Source organism: Cyprinodon variegatus, unplaced genomic scaffold (assembly GCF_000732505.1).
Source record: "Cyprinodon variegatus isolate N-32 unplaced genomic scaffold, C_variegatus-1.0 Scaffold1258, whole genome shotgun sequence".
Lineage (NCBI taxonomy): Eukaryota > Metazoa > Chordata > Actinopteri > Cyprinodontiformes > Cyprinodontidae > Cyprinodon > Cyprinodon variegatus.
In genome coordinates, this window is record NW_015151711.1 from 166,007 (window position 1) to 180,567 (window position 14,561).

The following is a 14,561-nucleotide window of genomic DNA, read 5'->3' on the forward strand; positions in this document are numbered from 1 at the left end:
TTTGAGTATATTATTTTTCAAAGTGTCAGAAATGGATAACAAAACTGCTATTTTCAATGACTACTTATTTTTGTCCAGCTTTAACATCAGTATCGATATCGGTAATCGGCTACATGAGTTTTAAAATATCGGCATATCAGATATCGGCCAAAATCCCAATATCGTGCATCCCTAGTGTCTTCCCTTATGCTTTTATTGTAAACTCAGCAGTGCAAGAAGTTCTCCCATCCACCCGTTTCTTCTAAGGTTGTCTCCACCTTTCAGCATATGTTCTTTTTTTATGTCATGTTTAACAAAGGTGCAAAGGTACCTAAGCACCTAAGTCCAAGGACTAATCCATAATATGTAGATGAAACTGAATTCAGGAGTTTTTTGAGAGATTATGTGAATACAGGTATTAACTCAAGGTATTAACACAATAGGTGGGTCAAAATTAGCTATTTGTCTGTTTCTTATACAATCTATATCATCCAAAAAGCTCTAGACTTTGAGAATCTGAAGCCATTTGAGGGAAAGGCGATCTTTTAATTTCCCTAAATAAACAAATGTATAGACTTTAACCTGAAACCTTGCATTATAGCTAATTTAAATGGAGGCAAGCTACACTCACATTATTTACTTAGTCACTATATTTGCATCTTCTATCTACACTACAGGGACAGCCCCGCTTAGGTACAGAAAAACTGTGGCACCCTAGTGAATTTGTGTACGCCTTTTTAATACCACATTTAGATCGGATAACGTTTTCACGGCCAGTTTGTTCCAGATTTCGTGTTGAACAGAGTTAATCCCAGATTAATATCCAGCCTCCAACTTAATATTGCACTTTCCCTGAGTTACTTGAGGCGACATTAAGCAAGTGTTTTGTTTGGAAAACAGCAATTTCTAGAAACCAAAAGATGTATATTAAAAGCTGTTACTACAGCATACAGAGCAAGACTGTGTGGTCAGGTGGTGCAGCTTAAGTTAATGTGAAAATTGGATTTAACTGTGTGAAAATATGTTGTGATAAATAAGATTACACCAATCAAAACTGAAAGGAAATATGAAAGTCACACATAAGTTTGTCATTTATTAACTATTTACATGATTTCAAGTAGAAGAAACACTTCCTTTTAGTTTAGACTAAACTAGGAATGTTGCACAATTAACTGTAATATGATCTCATTAGAAATAAACAAATCTCTATTTTCGAAACCCAGAGGCAATCACTTTATCCTGACAGTGGACTGAATCAACAATAATAAACTAAGGCCAAGTATACTTGTGGTTAATCCAGAGGAATTTCAAAATAAAATATAAAGCCCAATTAAATTGTAAATTAAAAAAAGCTCTATCCTTTCAATTGGTTATTACTTTAAATTACAAAAATAATGCATCTAAGTAAAAAAACACTCCTACTGAAAAGGTATAACATTTAACAGACTTGCGACTTTTTTAAGTGATAATAAAAAAAAAAAATAAAAAAAAAAAAACAGGAAATCAAAGCTTGTTAGATTTTTTTCCCAATAAACATCAGCATTTTTAGTCAATAACGTGTTATAGCTGACCCTCGACTGACTCTGGTCTCCGTTATGAGGACACTGATCCTGTTCCAACATGTTGTCGAGGTTACGTCATGGATCGTCTCAACAGCAGCCAGAAAACATAACTGTCACCTGAGCCCTGAGTCTGATGCCCCCCCCCCTTTCTACTCCAAACTGAACTCGACCATAGTGCCTTGACTCTGTCCCAACAGGCCTTATTGAGAGAAAAACTGCCGTTTAGCTGCCTTTTTCTGCTGATCTGCATTTTCAAACGTGAGAACTTCTACATTTGAGGAAGCATGAACACAGAAGGTGGGAAGACACAGTCCATTCAACCTGCTGATCAATTGCTTTGATTTATTGATCATCAGCAAGTGTGACCATCTCTGCACAGGAAATTTGGGTAAAATGTCAAAAAAAGAAATTACCCAAACAGTTGTTCTCTAAAACTAATATCTTGATAGAGCTGTTGAAGAGTAAAATTTACTCAACTCTGTTAAGTCACTTACTTCAGCATTGTAAAGAGTCCAGCTCTTTTTTGGCTTTAGTGACCTTTATTTGAAAGTAGGCTTACAGGAAATGGAGTAGAGAGAAAGGGGAGAAGGTCAGTTTCCTGGACTTGAACCCAATATGGATCCGTTAAAGACGAAAGCCTCCGGACATGAATTACACTCTGGGAAAAATAAGTCAGCATTTTTCCTGAAAAGCTCAAACCTATAAGCACAGACAGCTGCTTCTCTAAGGTCATTAGAGATAAGAATAGTGAGACCATTTCATAAACAGTTTGAGGTTCCTAATGGCTCATTGAGGCCTACTGTTCACAAAGGGAAAACATTTCCCCAAAAGAGGATGACGCAGCAACTTCTTAGCGCACCATGAAATGCTCAGCAAAAAAAACACGAGGAGCGTTCAATAAGTAGTGCCCCTGACCCACTTCCAGATGTTTGATCCAGCTGAAATTTTGCATGTGAGGTTATTTCAATCTCTATAGGTTAAGTAGCAAATTACAGCTCTGAACTATTTGTGGTTTCTGACTTACAGGTGTTTGAACTGAGTAAAGTCTGACATGGGGCCTGTTGAGTGTTGAGCAGTGATCCGGTTTTTCTATTTGAAAGGGAGACTTTTGATGAAATTAAAGTAACGTATGGTGATGATGCCCATTATATGACTTTGAAAAATGTTTTACAAGGTCATATTATGGGACATTATCACTATAAGTTACTTTCATTTGATCAAAAGTCTCCCATTGTGTGCGTCCTTTCAAATTCAAAAACACAGACTTGACTCAGTTTGAACACCTGTATATCTGAAACCAAAATTAGTTCAGAGCTGTAATTTGCTATTTAATCTATATAGATTTAAATAATTTCACATGCAAAATTTCAGTTCGATCAAACATCTGGAAGTGGGTCAGGGGCATCACTTATTGAACGCCCCTCGTACAAAAAACAAAGAGCTTCATGTCTGAAAGGCCTCTGCTAACGTTAAAGTATTTTGTTCTGCAGAAAAATAGCATGGCAGCATTAGGTTAGCAAAGCTGCATCTAAACCAACCAATTATCTCTTTTTAAATAAAAACTGACAGTCACCTTATTTATTTGAATTTGCATTTTTTTCAGGTCAATATATAACACTTTTTGCATATAGATGGTTTAATAACGTAACTCTGGGCGGGAGTTTCTAGATCCCTGATAAAGGAATTGGTCAAAATAATACCAGTATGATTTCACTTTATGATCAATTTTGATAGTTTTTAAAAAGCTCATTTCTGAGGACATAATTAAGAACCTTAAATTAACACTAAGTTTTATTTACTAGAGCTGCTGGATGTGTAACTTTCAGGCTTAGCTCCCTGGAAGGCAATTAGCAGCCCTGCACTGTTGCACAATGAAACCGTCTCCCTCTATGTTTTGGTATCAAATAGCTTTTGGAGAAGTCATTAAGATGATTGTAAAGACAAGAAAAAAACATTCAGTTCTCTAGATTAAACAATGTGTTTTTATCTTGTTTATTGAAATAATCTTAAACTAATTAAATAATTGATTGTTACCTGGAGTATACAGACTTTAACTCATCCATTAGCTAAAAGAGCAACCCATTCACAGCAATAATGACGCTGCAATTGTAAAAAATTATATAAACACTTTGCATTTAAAGCTACAGTTGGTAATTTTCAGCGACATCTAACGTCCAGACTGCAGACCGCAGCAACATGAACATCTTCCCCCCACCGCTTCTCCCCCCCAACAGTACGGCGAGCGTTACGGGACAAAATGTCTTCCACGACGTCCGCATCACCTACCTTCTCAAGTGATGAGGTTTGTTTACATAGATAATTTTACAGATAGTATTTATTAGTATCTATAGTAGTATTTAGTACCTATTGTTCAGTACCGTCTCAGTTCATCTCTCTCAACTTGCCGTAGTTACTTTCGAGCGTAATGGGCAATCTCGCAATCGCTAGTTTGTTGGCTCTGCGCTGCCGTAGCGCAAAGATGTCTGCCTCCATGGCTGCGAGACCCGCTCCTATGTAATTATAAATAACGAATTCTAAGGCAACACAAATATTAAAGTTAAGAGGCTGAGCTCGTAGATGATGATAAATAACATAGTTATGTATAATATATTACATTTCTGACTGTATATCCCTGTAATTATTACACACTGTAGCTTTAAGATAAAATAAAAAGAATGTAATCTGTAAATATGCTCCATACAGAATTCCTAAAGTGAAAGTTTTAGCTTCACCTCGTTTAAAGTCTGTTTAAAATGTACTTTAAAGGCACCTTTTCTTATCCGATTATTAATCTATTAATAGAAAAAAAAAAAAGTATCGACAGATTATTCAATTAGCAAAATAATAATTTGTTTCAACCCTAATGAAGATAAATATGCATTTATCTATTTAGGATTAAAAACATACTCTCAATGTGATGCCTGCCCCACCAAGTAGCATTGAAATGTTCACATTTAGAAATAGAAATATTGCCTCTTTTAAAAGGATTGAATATGTGACACTTGTGGCTTTCCATACATGCTCAAGATTCAGATTTGAGCGCAAAATATAATGGTCAAAATATTGCTTTGAGGTTCTACAGTAAGATTGTCTTTATTTTTTTCACCTCCACTGCTGCAGCTTCCTGATCCTGGAAACACCTAGTAGCCACCGTGGAGTGGCCTGTATATAAATATACTTGTAAATGTCCACATTTAGCAAGGTTTGAGCACATATAGCTTGGTAAAGTATTCTGAAAATCTGGTTGTGATCTTTCAGTTTCCCGTTACTGGGACCTGATTTCTGTCCATTTACCGCTGCCCTGCACAGCCTTGGAAATATTCTTACTGATTGTTAATTGTCACGTATTTGCTGTTGCACAGCTGGGTGGAGCGGACGCTATGTAAATAGGGGTTAGTGTTTAAGGAGAGCTCAGACTGCATTAAAGCGGCGCTGAATCACAACTCATTGAGCAATGAACCTGAACCTCTCATGTTTTTTTATAAGGGCAGCAAACACAGAGCATCGAGACGCACAAATTGCTGAATATTCATCTAAAAATAATTTCAGATTTCTCAAATTAGGCTCATACTTGATTGAAAGGTTGCACTGTGTTGATTTGATCTCTGGGTATTTTAGATGAGAATATGTGAATATCTCAAGTTTTTTCATTCAAAGTAAGATAAAAAAAAAGAAAAAAAAAGAAACTCTGGTCTTTAAATAGCAGCAATATTTTATAACCATTGTATTTTTATAGTGAACAAGACCTTTAGAGGGAACTCTAAGCCTTTATTAATGAAAAGTACACACAAACAAAAGAAACAGAATAAAGGCTACCTTGACTATGAGGCTGGTTTTGTTCAGTTTATTCTGAGGAGGTCTAAATTGTTCAGCAATGCTGAAATAATAATTTAAATAAAAACAATGGCAGCAATGAAACCAAGCCCACACAAAGCTGTGATCTGAGGCCTCCTGCCGGTTTTACACGCCATAGATGATGTTACACCAAAAAGCTGAAGCCTATAAAGTTTAAATTTCTAAAAAAATCGTTGTGTAGAAACACTCGCATAAAATGTTTTCAGCATTTTGACATGTGAGTACGTGTGGTTATTGGATGGAAGATAAAAGGGAACAACTGGGGTCTATTCAGGATTTTGCCTTAAACTTAAAAATCAACTCTGATCAACATATTTTCAACAGTGGAGGAAGGAGTACTCAACCGTAGTACTCGAGTACGGTAGAAGTATTGATACTCAGTCAAATCTTACTCAACTAGTAAAACAACAGGTAAAAGTTACTTTCAAACATCTATTCAAATTAAAGTATTAAAGTACTCACTTTTGAAAATACTTAAGTATTCAAAAGTACATGCATTTAAAAGTACTTATATACATACAAATAAAGTTTTCTAATTTAAGTACATTTATGAATCATTTTCAAAGAGCCTTGTAAATTTCAGAAACCACCTGATGTATTGATGTATAGAAACACTCCACTATAAATTTTACACCATTTCTTAAGAACTTGAGCATAAAAATGCAACAAATACTTAAGGACAGCTGTTGTGATTATTATTTCTTGCTCAAAAGCAAAAGAAAAAGAGAGCCTTGATTCTCCTCACACTTTTACTATGGAATAGAGGGTTAAGATTGAATCTATTACCACAAAGAGAAAGCAACTCGGATTTGAGAATAGGGGTGTAAATCACATTCATCATGGCGATTAGATTTAGTATCGATTTCCTGACCCAAAGATTCAATTATTTTCGATACTCAAGAATACACCATGATATAATTTGATTCGATTAATTGGTTTATTTTTTTTTATTTTTTATTTTTTTGTTTTACACCTTACAGGCCTGACAATGTTTCAAATTTGAAATAAATCAATGAAAGCTGTAATATCGTTATGCATTTTCTTTTGAGAAACAACAGCAAATAAAAGTAGAAAAGTTGCACTCCACCTATTCCTATTAAAACCTCATTCACTGAAAAATACTAATACCCCTGCGTTATAGATTCTGCAAGGCTTTGCATCAAAAAATACTGCACAAAATCAGTGCAATGAGTGCAATGCAATACCTAAGCTCCAGACGTCCCCGTCCCCTTCCACAGACGCTCCGCTGCACCTCTCCCAAATTGTAGCTGACTGCAAACCATGCCGCCAAATTGCAGAAAACAACTCATGAAGTTTGACCTGCTAGAAGAGCGAGGTGCGTGAGAACGCTGGGACCCTTTTTCCACCTGGATCTCCACTCTTTTTGGCCCTCATGTCCCTCCGTCGTTGGACTAAACTCGCCCCCACTTTCTCACCGCCTCGGCCTTCTCTAGACCCACAGCACAGACCACGCTTCAATATTGAGCATAAATTTAAAAAAATTCTGTGTCAAGCTCACTGCAACACACTGCTGTAAGAGTATAACCAGGAAGTGAGGTAGGAGGGCAAAATAGGTTTAGCGGCACCGCAGCACGGGAGGGAGAATTACGTCCAGGAGCAAATGGATAAAAAAGATCGGAGGGAAAAAAAACCTAAATCGATATTCTTGTGGACGTATCGATGCATCGGATCGTCGGCTGTTGGATCGATGCATCGATACAAAACGATTGTTATTTACACCCCTATTTGAGAAGTCATCCTACTGAACAACTTGGCCACATTGCAAAAACTGATGTCTTAATGAACTACAATAATATATGCCCTGAGTTTCTCACATTTGTGCAATTTCATGCAAATCTCTAAAACAGTGGTGTCCAAATTCAGTCCTAAAGGCTGCTATCTTACATGTTAAAGTTGCATTTCCAGAGAGAAACACAGCAACAGTAGATTACAAAGCAAAGCAAAGCTGAGTCATAAGGAACAAGCTAGTAACCGCTTCATCCAAATGTAGTGGAGTAGAAAGTACAATATTTGACTGTGCTCAAGTAAAGTAAAGATATGCGTCAAATAAACGTATTTTGTTACTTCCCAACACTGATTTTCAACCATCCATTATGTTGTTTCTGATCACACCATGTGGACTTCAGAGGAAACGTATCTATATTGTAAATCTTCAACTGTTACCTGCCAGCGGAGGTCCAATCAGGAGCGTGATGCTCTCCATGACAGCAAGCAGACCCAGCGCTGAAGGAAAGCGGCTCATCTCCACTATATCCATCAAGACGGTGAACATCAGCGATCCGACCACGCTCATTGTAAGCCCGTACATGATCACATATCCCAGCAGAACGGGGAAGCAGGCCCCGATGCAGCAGATGCTGTTACTGAGGCCGTTGAACAGCAGAGCGGAGGCAAACACGTAGATGTGCCGCCCTTTGAACCAGGGCATGTTAAAGATGATGGCAAAGGGCGGCCGCACCACGATGTTAACAATACCCAGGATGGAGAGCAGCAGCGCGGCCCGACCCGGCTCCATGCCGTGTGCCGTTGCATAAGGAACCAGGTACACCAACGGCACCACAAAGCCCAGCATCATTAAGGTGATGCCTATGGCAAACACACAGTAACGCTTGTTGTGGAGCTGATCGAAGGCCATGTGCTTTTTTAGGGAGGTCACTAGGAACCTCCATATGGTCCGAATCCTTCCTTCCTGCTTCGTCTCTTTCTCTAGCAGAGGTTCGTGGTTCATCAGCGGCTGGCCGCGGTGCTTTTTGGGCTCCAGAGGCCTCATCACAGCTCCGCACACGCAGCAGTTCAGCAGGACCGCCCCCAGGATGAGGAAGCTCCCCCTCCAGCCGAACTCTGTGTGGAGATAGTTTCCAAGGAAGGGAAGGGTGCAGAGTCCCAGAGCCGTCCCCGTGGAGGACATGGCGTTGGCAAACGCACGGCGACGCACAAAGTAGTGACCCAGGATGGTCACAGCTGGTTGGAAACTAAAGCAGAAGCCAAGTCCTGGAGCAAAAAGAAAAAATAAAGAAGAGAATAAAATCTTTACAACTTTTAAGCAGATTACTTATCATTTTACATAGTATTTATAATAATAATACAGAAGAGGATTAGGGCCACTGAAAAAAATAAAAAAAGTTAACTGATTTTTAAATTTTATTTTAGTTTATTATGGGAAAAAAGTCAGAATTCTGACTTTAATCTCTGACTTCTAAATTTTTTCTCAGAATTCTGACTTTAATCTCAGAATTCTGACTTTTTTTTCTCAGAATTCTGACTCTTAATGTAGATGGGCACCATGAAGGAATAGATGTGTACAAAAAAACAAAACAAAAAAAAACTGATTTTTTAATTTTATTTCAGTATAGTATGGGGAAAAAGTCAGAATCCTGACTTTTTTTTCCCATACTATACTGAAATAAAATAAAAAAAATCAGTTAACTTTTTTTTTTTTCACTGGCCCTAATCCTCTTCCGTATAATAAAGATACAGAAGAAAAAATATTCTATTCAAAGCACCTTTGAAAACAATATCAACGACACAGTAAATAAAAAAGCTAAAAAACAACAGAAGACTTTATTTATTGGAAGCAAAGAGGATGTCACACCATGTGAGTGAAACAAGGGGTAAAAGAGAACTAAAGTGATTTTACATTTTACTGATGGTGAAGACATCTTGGATTTTAAGTTCAAAACATCCAGCCACAAAGATAAGCTTTTAATAACACCTGGTAGTTAGTAATAATCATTTAACTAACCATCATTACTTGGTTTTACCCTGATTTGAATGATGTATTAATTATATATAAATTAATAGATTCATATTCTGCTGTTAAAATTGCACACCACATATCAATCATAAACACTTGTATCATGAAAACTTCATAGCCTTTCACTGTTTCTTGTAGAAGTTTTTGAAGGTCGTCAACATTTGACTAATTGAAGGATAAAGTATCTTTCTATTAGTTCATTTTAAGCTTTTTGGTAACCCTCAACCAATATGCTACGTTCACACCGGACGCAGCAAAATCACGTCTGCTGCTTCATTTTTACTGCTTGTACCAGTTAGTTCTGACGCGCGGCTGAAGCAGCTTTGCTGCTCTGGCTGCGCGGTTGGGCGGAGCGTTGGGCGGAGCTTCACTATCCTTTCTCTGCCTTGCAGCTATATTTGCTGTGATCAGTGGGAAAAAAGTAGTTTTAATATGTTTTTAAGTGAGAAAATCCACCTGAAAATGTAATCAGTGCAGTCAGTTCATCCAGATTACCATCCCACCTTCCAATATTATTTCTGTCGGAGCCGCTCAGACCCCCACATCCCAGCGGTGCGCTGTCAGTAGGATCCCATTCAACAGGCCGGGTCGCCTCCTCGCGGTTCACTGCGGCGGCTGGTAGGTGCTTTTCATCTAAATAATCTAAACTGCAGGCACCAGGATACTAAAAGCGAACATATTCTGCCGGCAGATTTCTGCATTTTAAGTTAATTTAGGCGTCAATAAGCTGTTTCAGAGGAGTGATCACAGCGCTCTGTGTCATCAGCGCTGTGTCTCTCTCCCAGCCAGCTCCCAGATCAGCTTCTCTGATTGGTTGACGCGGCACGTTGAGCAGCAAAATTTAAATTTTTCCATCTCGAGCAGCAGCGCGTTTCTGAGGCGCGTCACGCGCGTCAGATGCTTAAACGCTCCCAACGCGCTGCTTCAGCTGCTCAGACGCGCTGCGCCTGCTGCTCAAAACGTGCTGCGGGACCTTTTGCTGCTCCTTGACGCGCGTCAACCATTGACTTTGCATGTAAACTCGCTGCTTCTGCTGCGCCTGCTGCGTCCGGTGTAAACGTAGCATTATATTTCAGCTACAATAATGACTTCGCTGTGTGTCTGCTGACCTGTGATCACTCCAGCGGTGATGTAAAGCTCAGTGATGGATCGGGTAAATGAGCTGGCGGCCATTCCAAGCCCACTCAGGATTCCGCCCAACATGACGGTCAGCCTGCAGCCCAGCTTCCCCACCAGCACGCTGCAGAAGGGACCTGTGGATCACATGTGATGCTCTTAGTTTATAAACAGTATGTCGCACATAAAGCATGAACATCCAAGGAGAAGATATAAATTCAACAATGCCAAACATTGTTTCTAAGCTAAAAGGCTGTAGGATACTTTCAGCTGCAATATTAGATCTTGGTTAAGCTGACAGTACCCACAATACACCTGAAAAACACTACAATTAATACAAGTTCTTTTTTTGTGTGCTTGAATGCCATGTCCGTGCTATGAACCCATACAGCTCCTAATTCTTCAACTTGGAAAAGTGGAAAGGAAGTGGCAGCTTTGTGCAGCTTAATGAAGATAAACCTCAAAGTTTTTATCCAATTTCTTTGGGATTAAGAGAATTTCAAAGCTCAAAGCATTCCTGTTTCAAAAATCCATGAGAACAGCCTCAAAAACCCAAACTGTAACAGTTAGTGCTACAGCTTTAGCACATGCTTTAACCAATTTGGTGAGAAAGCAGGAGAATAAATCATTTTCCATTAGATTTGATCTGTGCTGGATGTACAGCATGCAGCGTAGCCTTTAGGACATAAATTTAGTCGAGAAGAGCAACTTCAACTTGTAGCTCCGAAAGGCCCCAGAAATGGGTCAACACACCGAAAAGCTTTTAGACTGATACTGTGTCCTCGAGGATTAGCCTTATCAGCACCAGAAGGGAAGCAGAGGGCGGCTGCCCATCTCCAAAGCACAGACAGGAGAGAAAGGCTGAGAAAAATCAACAAAACAAACAACAAAAACTAGAAAACTGAAAAAAGAAAAAAAAAAAAAACTAAATGAAATTCTTCCTTCTCTTGTAGATTGCCAAAGAATGTTAAAAATGTAGTGAAGGGTTTACAGTTTACCTTAATAAATACACAGTGAACAGAGCTGTGATGTATTCTGGCTTAGTGAACATTTACTCGAAAGAGATCCACAACTTTGATAAAAATCTGTTGACACATTCTTCCTTCCAATGCGTTTGTTTGTTTTTAGTTGAATTTTACTGGATATGCATCAAATTTACAGGTGGAAGGAAAAAAAATAATAAACTAGTGTTTGAACTGTGCTGTGCACATATTGGAAATCCGCTGCATGTTGACTTTAGACACCTTTGCGCTCTCACACTTCCCCCTCCGTTTACTGCGTCACATTTAGAATACATAACATTGTGATAAAAAAGGAGGAAGTTGACATCACTGGCTGCACGGATCCTTTTATAACTGGTCAGCACACATCTATTTAGGACTCTAAAAACAAAACTAAAAGAATTTTACTAGATAAGAGACAGAATTGAAATAATGTCTGCAGTCACTGATCTATTTTCTACGGAAGAGAATTAGGGCCAGTGGAAAAAAAAAAGTTAACCGATTTTTTTATTTTATTTCAGTTTAGTATGGTAAAAAGTCATAATTCTGACTTTTTTCTCAGAATTCTGACTTTAATCTCAGAATTCTGACTGAATTCTGACAATAAAAAAAGTCAGAACCCGAAAAAAAAAGTCAGAACTCTGAGAAAAAAAGTCAGAACTCTGAGAAAAAAAGTCAGAACTCTGAGAAAAAAAGTCAGTTAACATTTTTTTTTTTCCAGTGGCCCTAATCCTCTTCCGTAATTTTCTACCTAAAAAGGATTTTAAAAAAATATAGCATTTTCACTATACTATTCATTCACTTTCCATGTAACATGAGATTTAATGTAAGTTCATCCTTATCTTCACAGAGAACCGCTTCTTAATTCAGTGCAAACATGTCCATATATACGGTAATCTGATCAGTCTCAAATCATAAATGATATCAATAGGGATCTTATACATTATTTAGCCTGATTATGCAATTATAACCCAATTTAATTTGGTCTCTGCTACCCTGAACTATCTCACCTGCTTAACCATCGCTAATTTATCAATGGAAGCATTTCGAGTCAATGAATATACAGTAAAACCAGCTAAATGTGAGAGTCCAGCAATAAAATCTTGAAAAAGTAACAATTTACAATACGCCACAAGGACTGGAACTTTAAAACATAAACACACTGTACCAACTAAAGCTAAACGATTTCATCAAAAATCAAAATCGCGATTATTTTTCTGCAATATTGTGATTGCAATTTTATTTTTTATTTTCCTTTGAACCAACCATAAGCTTGTAGTTTCAGTTTTTTTCATTATGTTGAAAGTTTTCCTCTCCACAGTCCATGGATGCAGAATTGTAAGGTAACTTTTGTGTAAAAAAACTTCTTACTTCTACTGGCATGCATGGATCTGCATGCTAGCTGCAACTTTCTCCACCTTTCTGGGGAAAAAAATCCTACTGCTGCCACCTAAAGGGTCCTTCTCTTGTTAAATGAATTGTGACCAAAATTGTGTTGAATTTGAAAAGTGGGTTTTGTTAAAGTGGGATTATATTGCAACAGCAAACCGCCCAACCCTAGTACCAACTGTAAAGCACAGCGGTGGCAGAATCATACTGAGAGTTTGTTATTGCTATTGTGCAAGGTGGATGTAACAAAAGAAAGAAAGCACCCTTCAAGTTACCTAAATTGATCTTAAATTGGACACAACTGGGTGTTCCAGCTGGACAATAATCCCAAATCCACATCAGAACTGGTTTTAGAATGAATACAACAGGTCAACTTTGAGGTTGTGGATTAACTTGTGTGACCCGTTCTTTAAATTCTTGTCTGCGTGACAATAAATCAACCTTTTTTTAACACAAATCTACAATTTTCTGTTAAATAAAATAATCAAATGTCGACTTCAAAAACTAATATATTTGTTGCATGATCCTTCCACCTTTAAAAACAATGGCTTCTTGAACTAAACTTCTTGAATTAAAAGCTAGAGCCCAAAATAAGGATGGCACTCAAGCTAAGAAGAGTGTACGTAAATTAGTGACTGACTGCATGCCAAGACAATTAAAAAGGGGAAACGTAAACAGACAGATGCATGAAAAAAGCAAAATCTACGAGCTTCACACCTCTGTAAAAAAATAAAAGGGTCAGTTTGGGCTTTGGGAAATAAGCTGGCTGCAGCTTCTCATGAAATAATCTCATCTAAACTAACACAAACACAGCAAGACTGTTCAAAACACTCACAAATTCTCCCTCTCAGCTTTCACGTGTTCCACTGAACAATGAAAGCATTTACACCCTCCTCTGTGGGGTAGTAAGGGCAACCTCCAAGGATGTTCTTACATTCGTAGGTGTTAATATGACTGTAACTTCAGTCGTTAGCTGGACCCTATTCTCAGGCTCATAATGGTTTGCTGGGATATAAAGTGTTCATGTGTTAGTGTTGGACTTTAGAGGTAGCCCTGATTCAGTTTACCTCCTGCATGAAGCGCTGACGTCATGATGGAGGGCACCCAAGATGTTTCGCTGTTGGTGGCGGTGAACTCATTCTGCAGGTCTGTGTAGAAGATTCCCACACAGGAGGGAAAGCCCAGGGTCAGAGCCAGAACCAGGATGGTTGCAACCAGCACCACCCAACCCCAGCCGCCATCCGGAGCTATGACGCCTCCTCCGGTTATAGCCACCGGGTCTCCGCTTTCACTCCCCCTCCCTCCCTCACAGTCAGCCGCCCCCTGCGCCTCGTCGTGGTCCAAACCGTTGGGCAACTCGAAAGCCTTGGAGGTCTCAGAGTCGAGACTGGGATCACTCGAGCCCCTGATTCCATTTCGCTGAGTCATTTTCTGCTTGGCGCTGCAGGCAGGACTCTGGTGTTTGCTCTACAGGGTGTGAAAGAACGTTGGCTGCCCATGTCACTGCGACCGCTGTGCCCTTAAAGGAGACCTATAATCACAAACACAGACCTGTGAGTGCTTCTTTAACTAATCAGCCAAGATAGAGTCAGTTTAAAAAATATTTTCTCATTTAGATAACTTATTTTTAAGGATGCACGATATAATCGGCCCCCTATCGGTATCGGCCTTAAAACTGAATATCGGACATCGGCCACCCCACCGATATTTAACCCAATATTTGATCAGCTTCTGAGTTTCTAAAGTCTAAAAAAAAAAAAAAATACTACTTCTTCTTCTTTAAAAGCTTCTTTTTTACAGACTTCAAAACTTCTAAAGACGAGGGAAAAAATATTGATACATTAAAATATCACAATATCTTCATATGCTGATATATTGCCATTT

General features: G+C 38.5%; 1 protein-coding gene across 1 annotated transcript in view; it reads right to left on the reverse strand.

Annotated features, from left to right (window-relative positions):
• The window catches only part of slc16a5 (solute carrier family 16 (monocarboxylate transporter), member 5), a 25,377-nt gene that overhangs the window by 3,910 nt on the left and 6,906 nt on the right, over positions 1–14,561 (reverse strand). Inside the window, exons 2-4 of the mRNA XM_015401781.1 lie at positions 13,745–14,208; positions 10,281–10,424; positions 7,581–8,408 (exon numbers count right to left, since the gene is read on the reverse strand). Coding sequence (XP_015257267.1) covers positions 7,581–8,408; positions 10,281–10,424; positions 13,745–14,105 — 1,333 coding nt within the window. The 5' untranslated portion in view covers positions 14,106–14,208. The remainder of the gene's footprint in view (positions 1–7,580; positions 8,409–10,280; positions 10,425–13,744; positions 14,209–14,561) is intronic.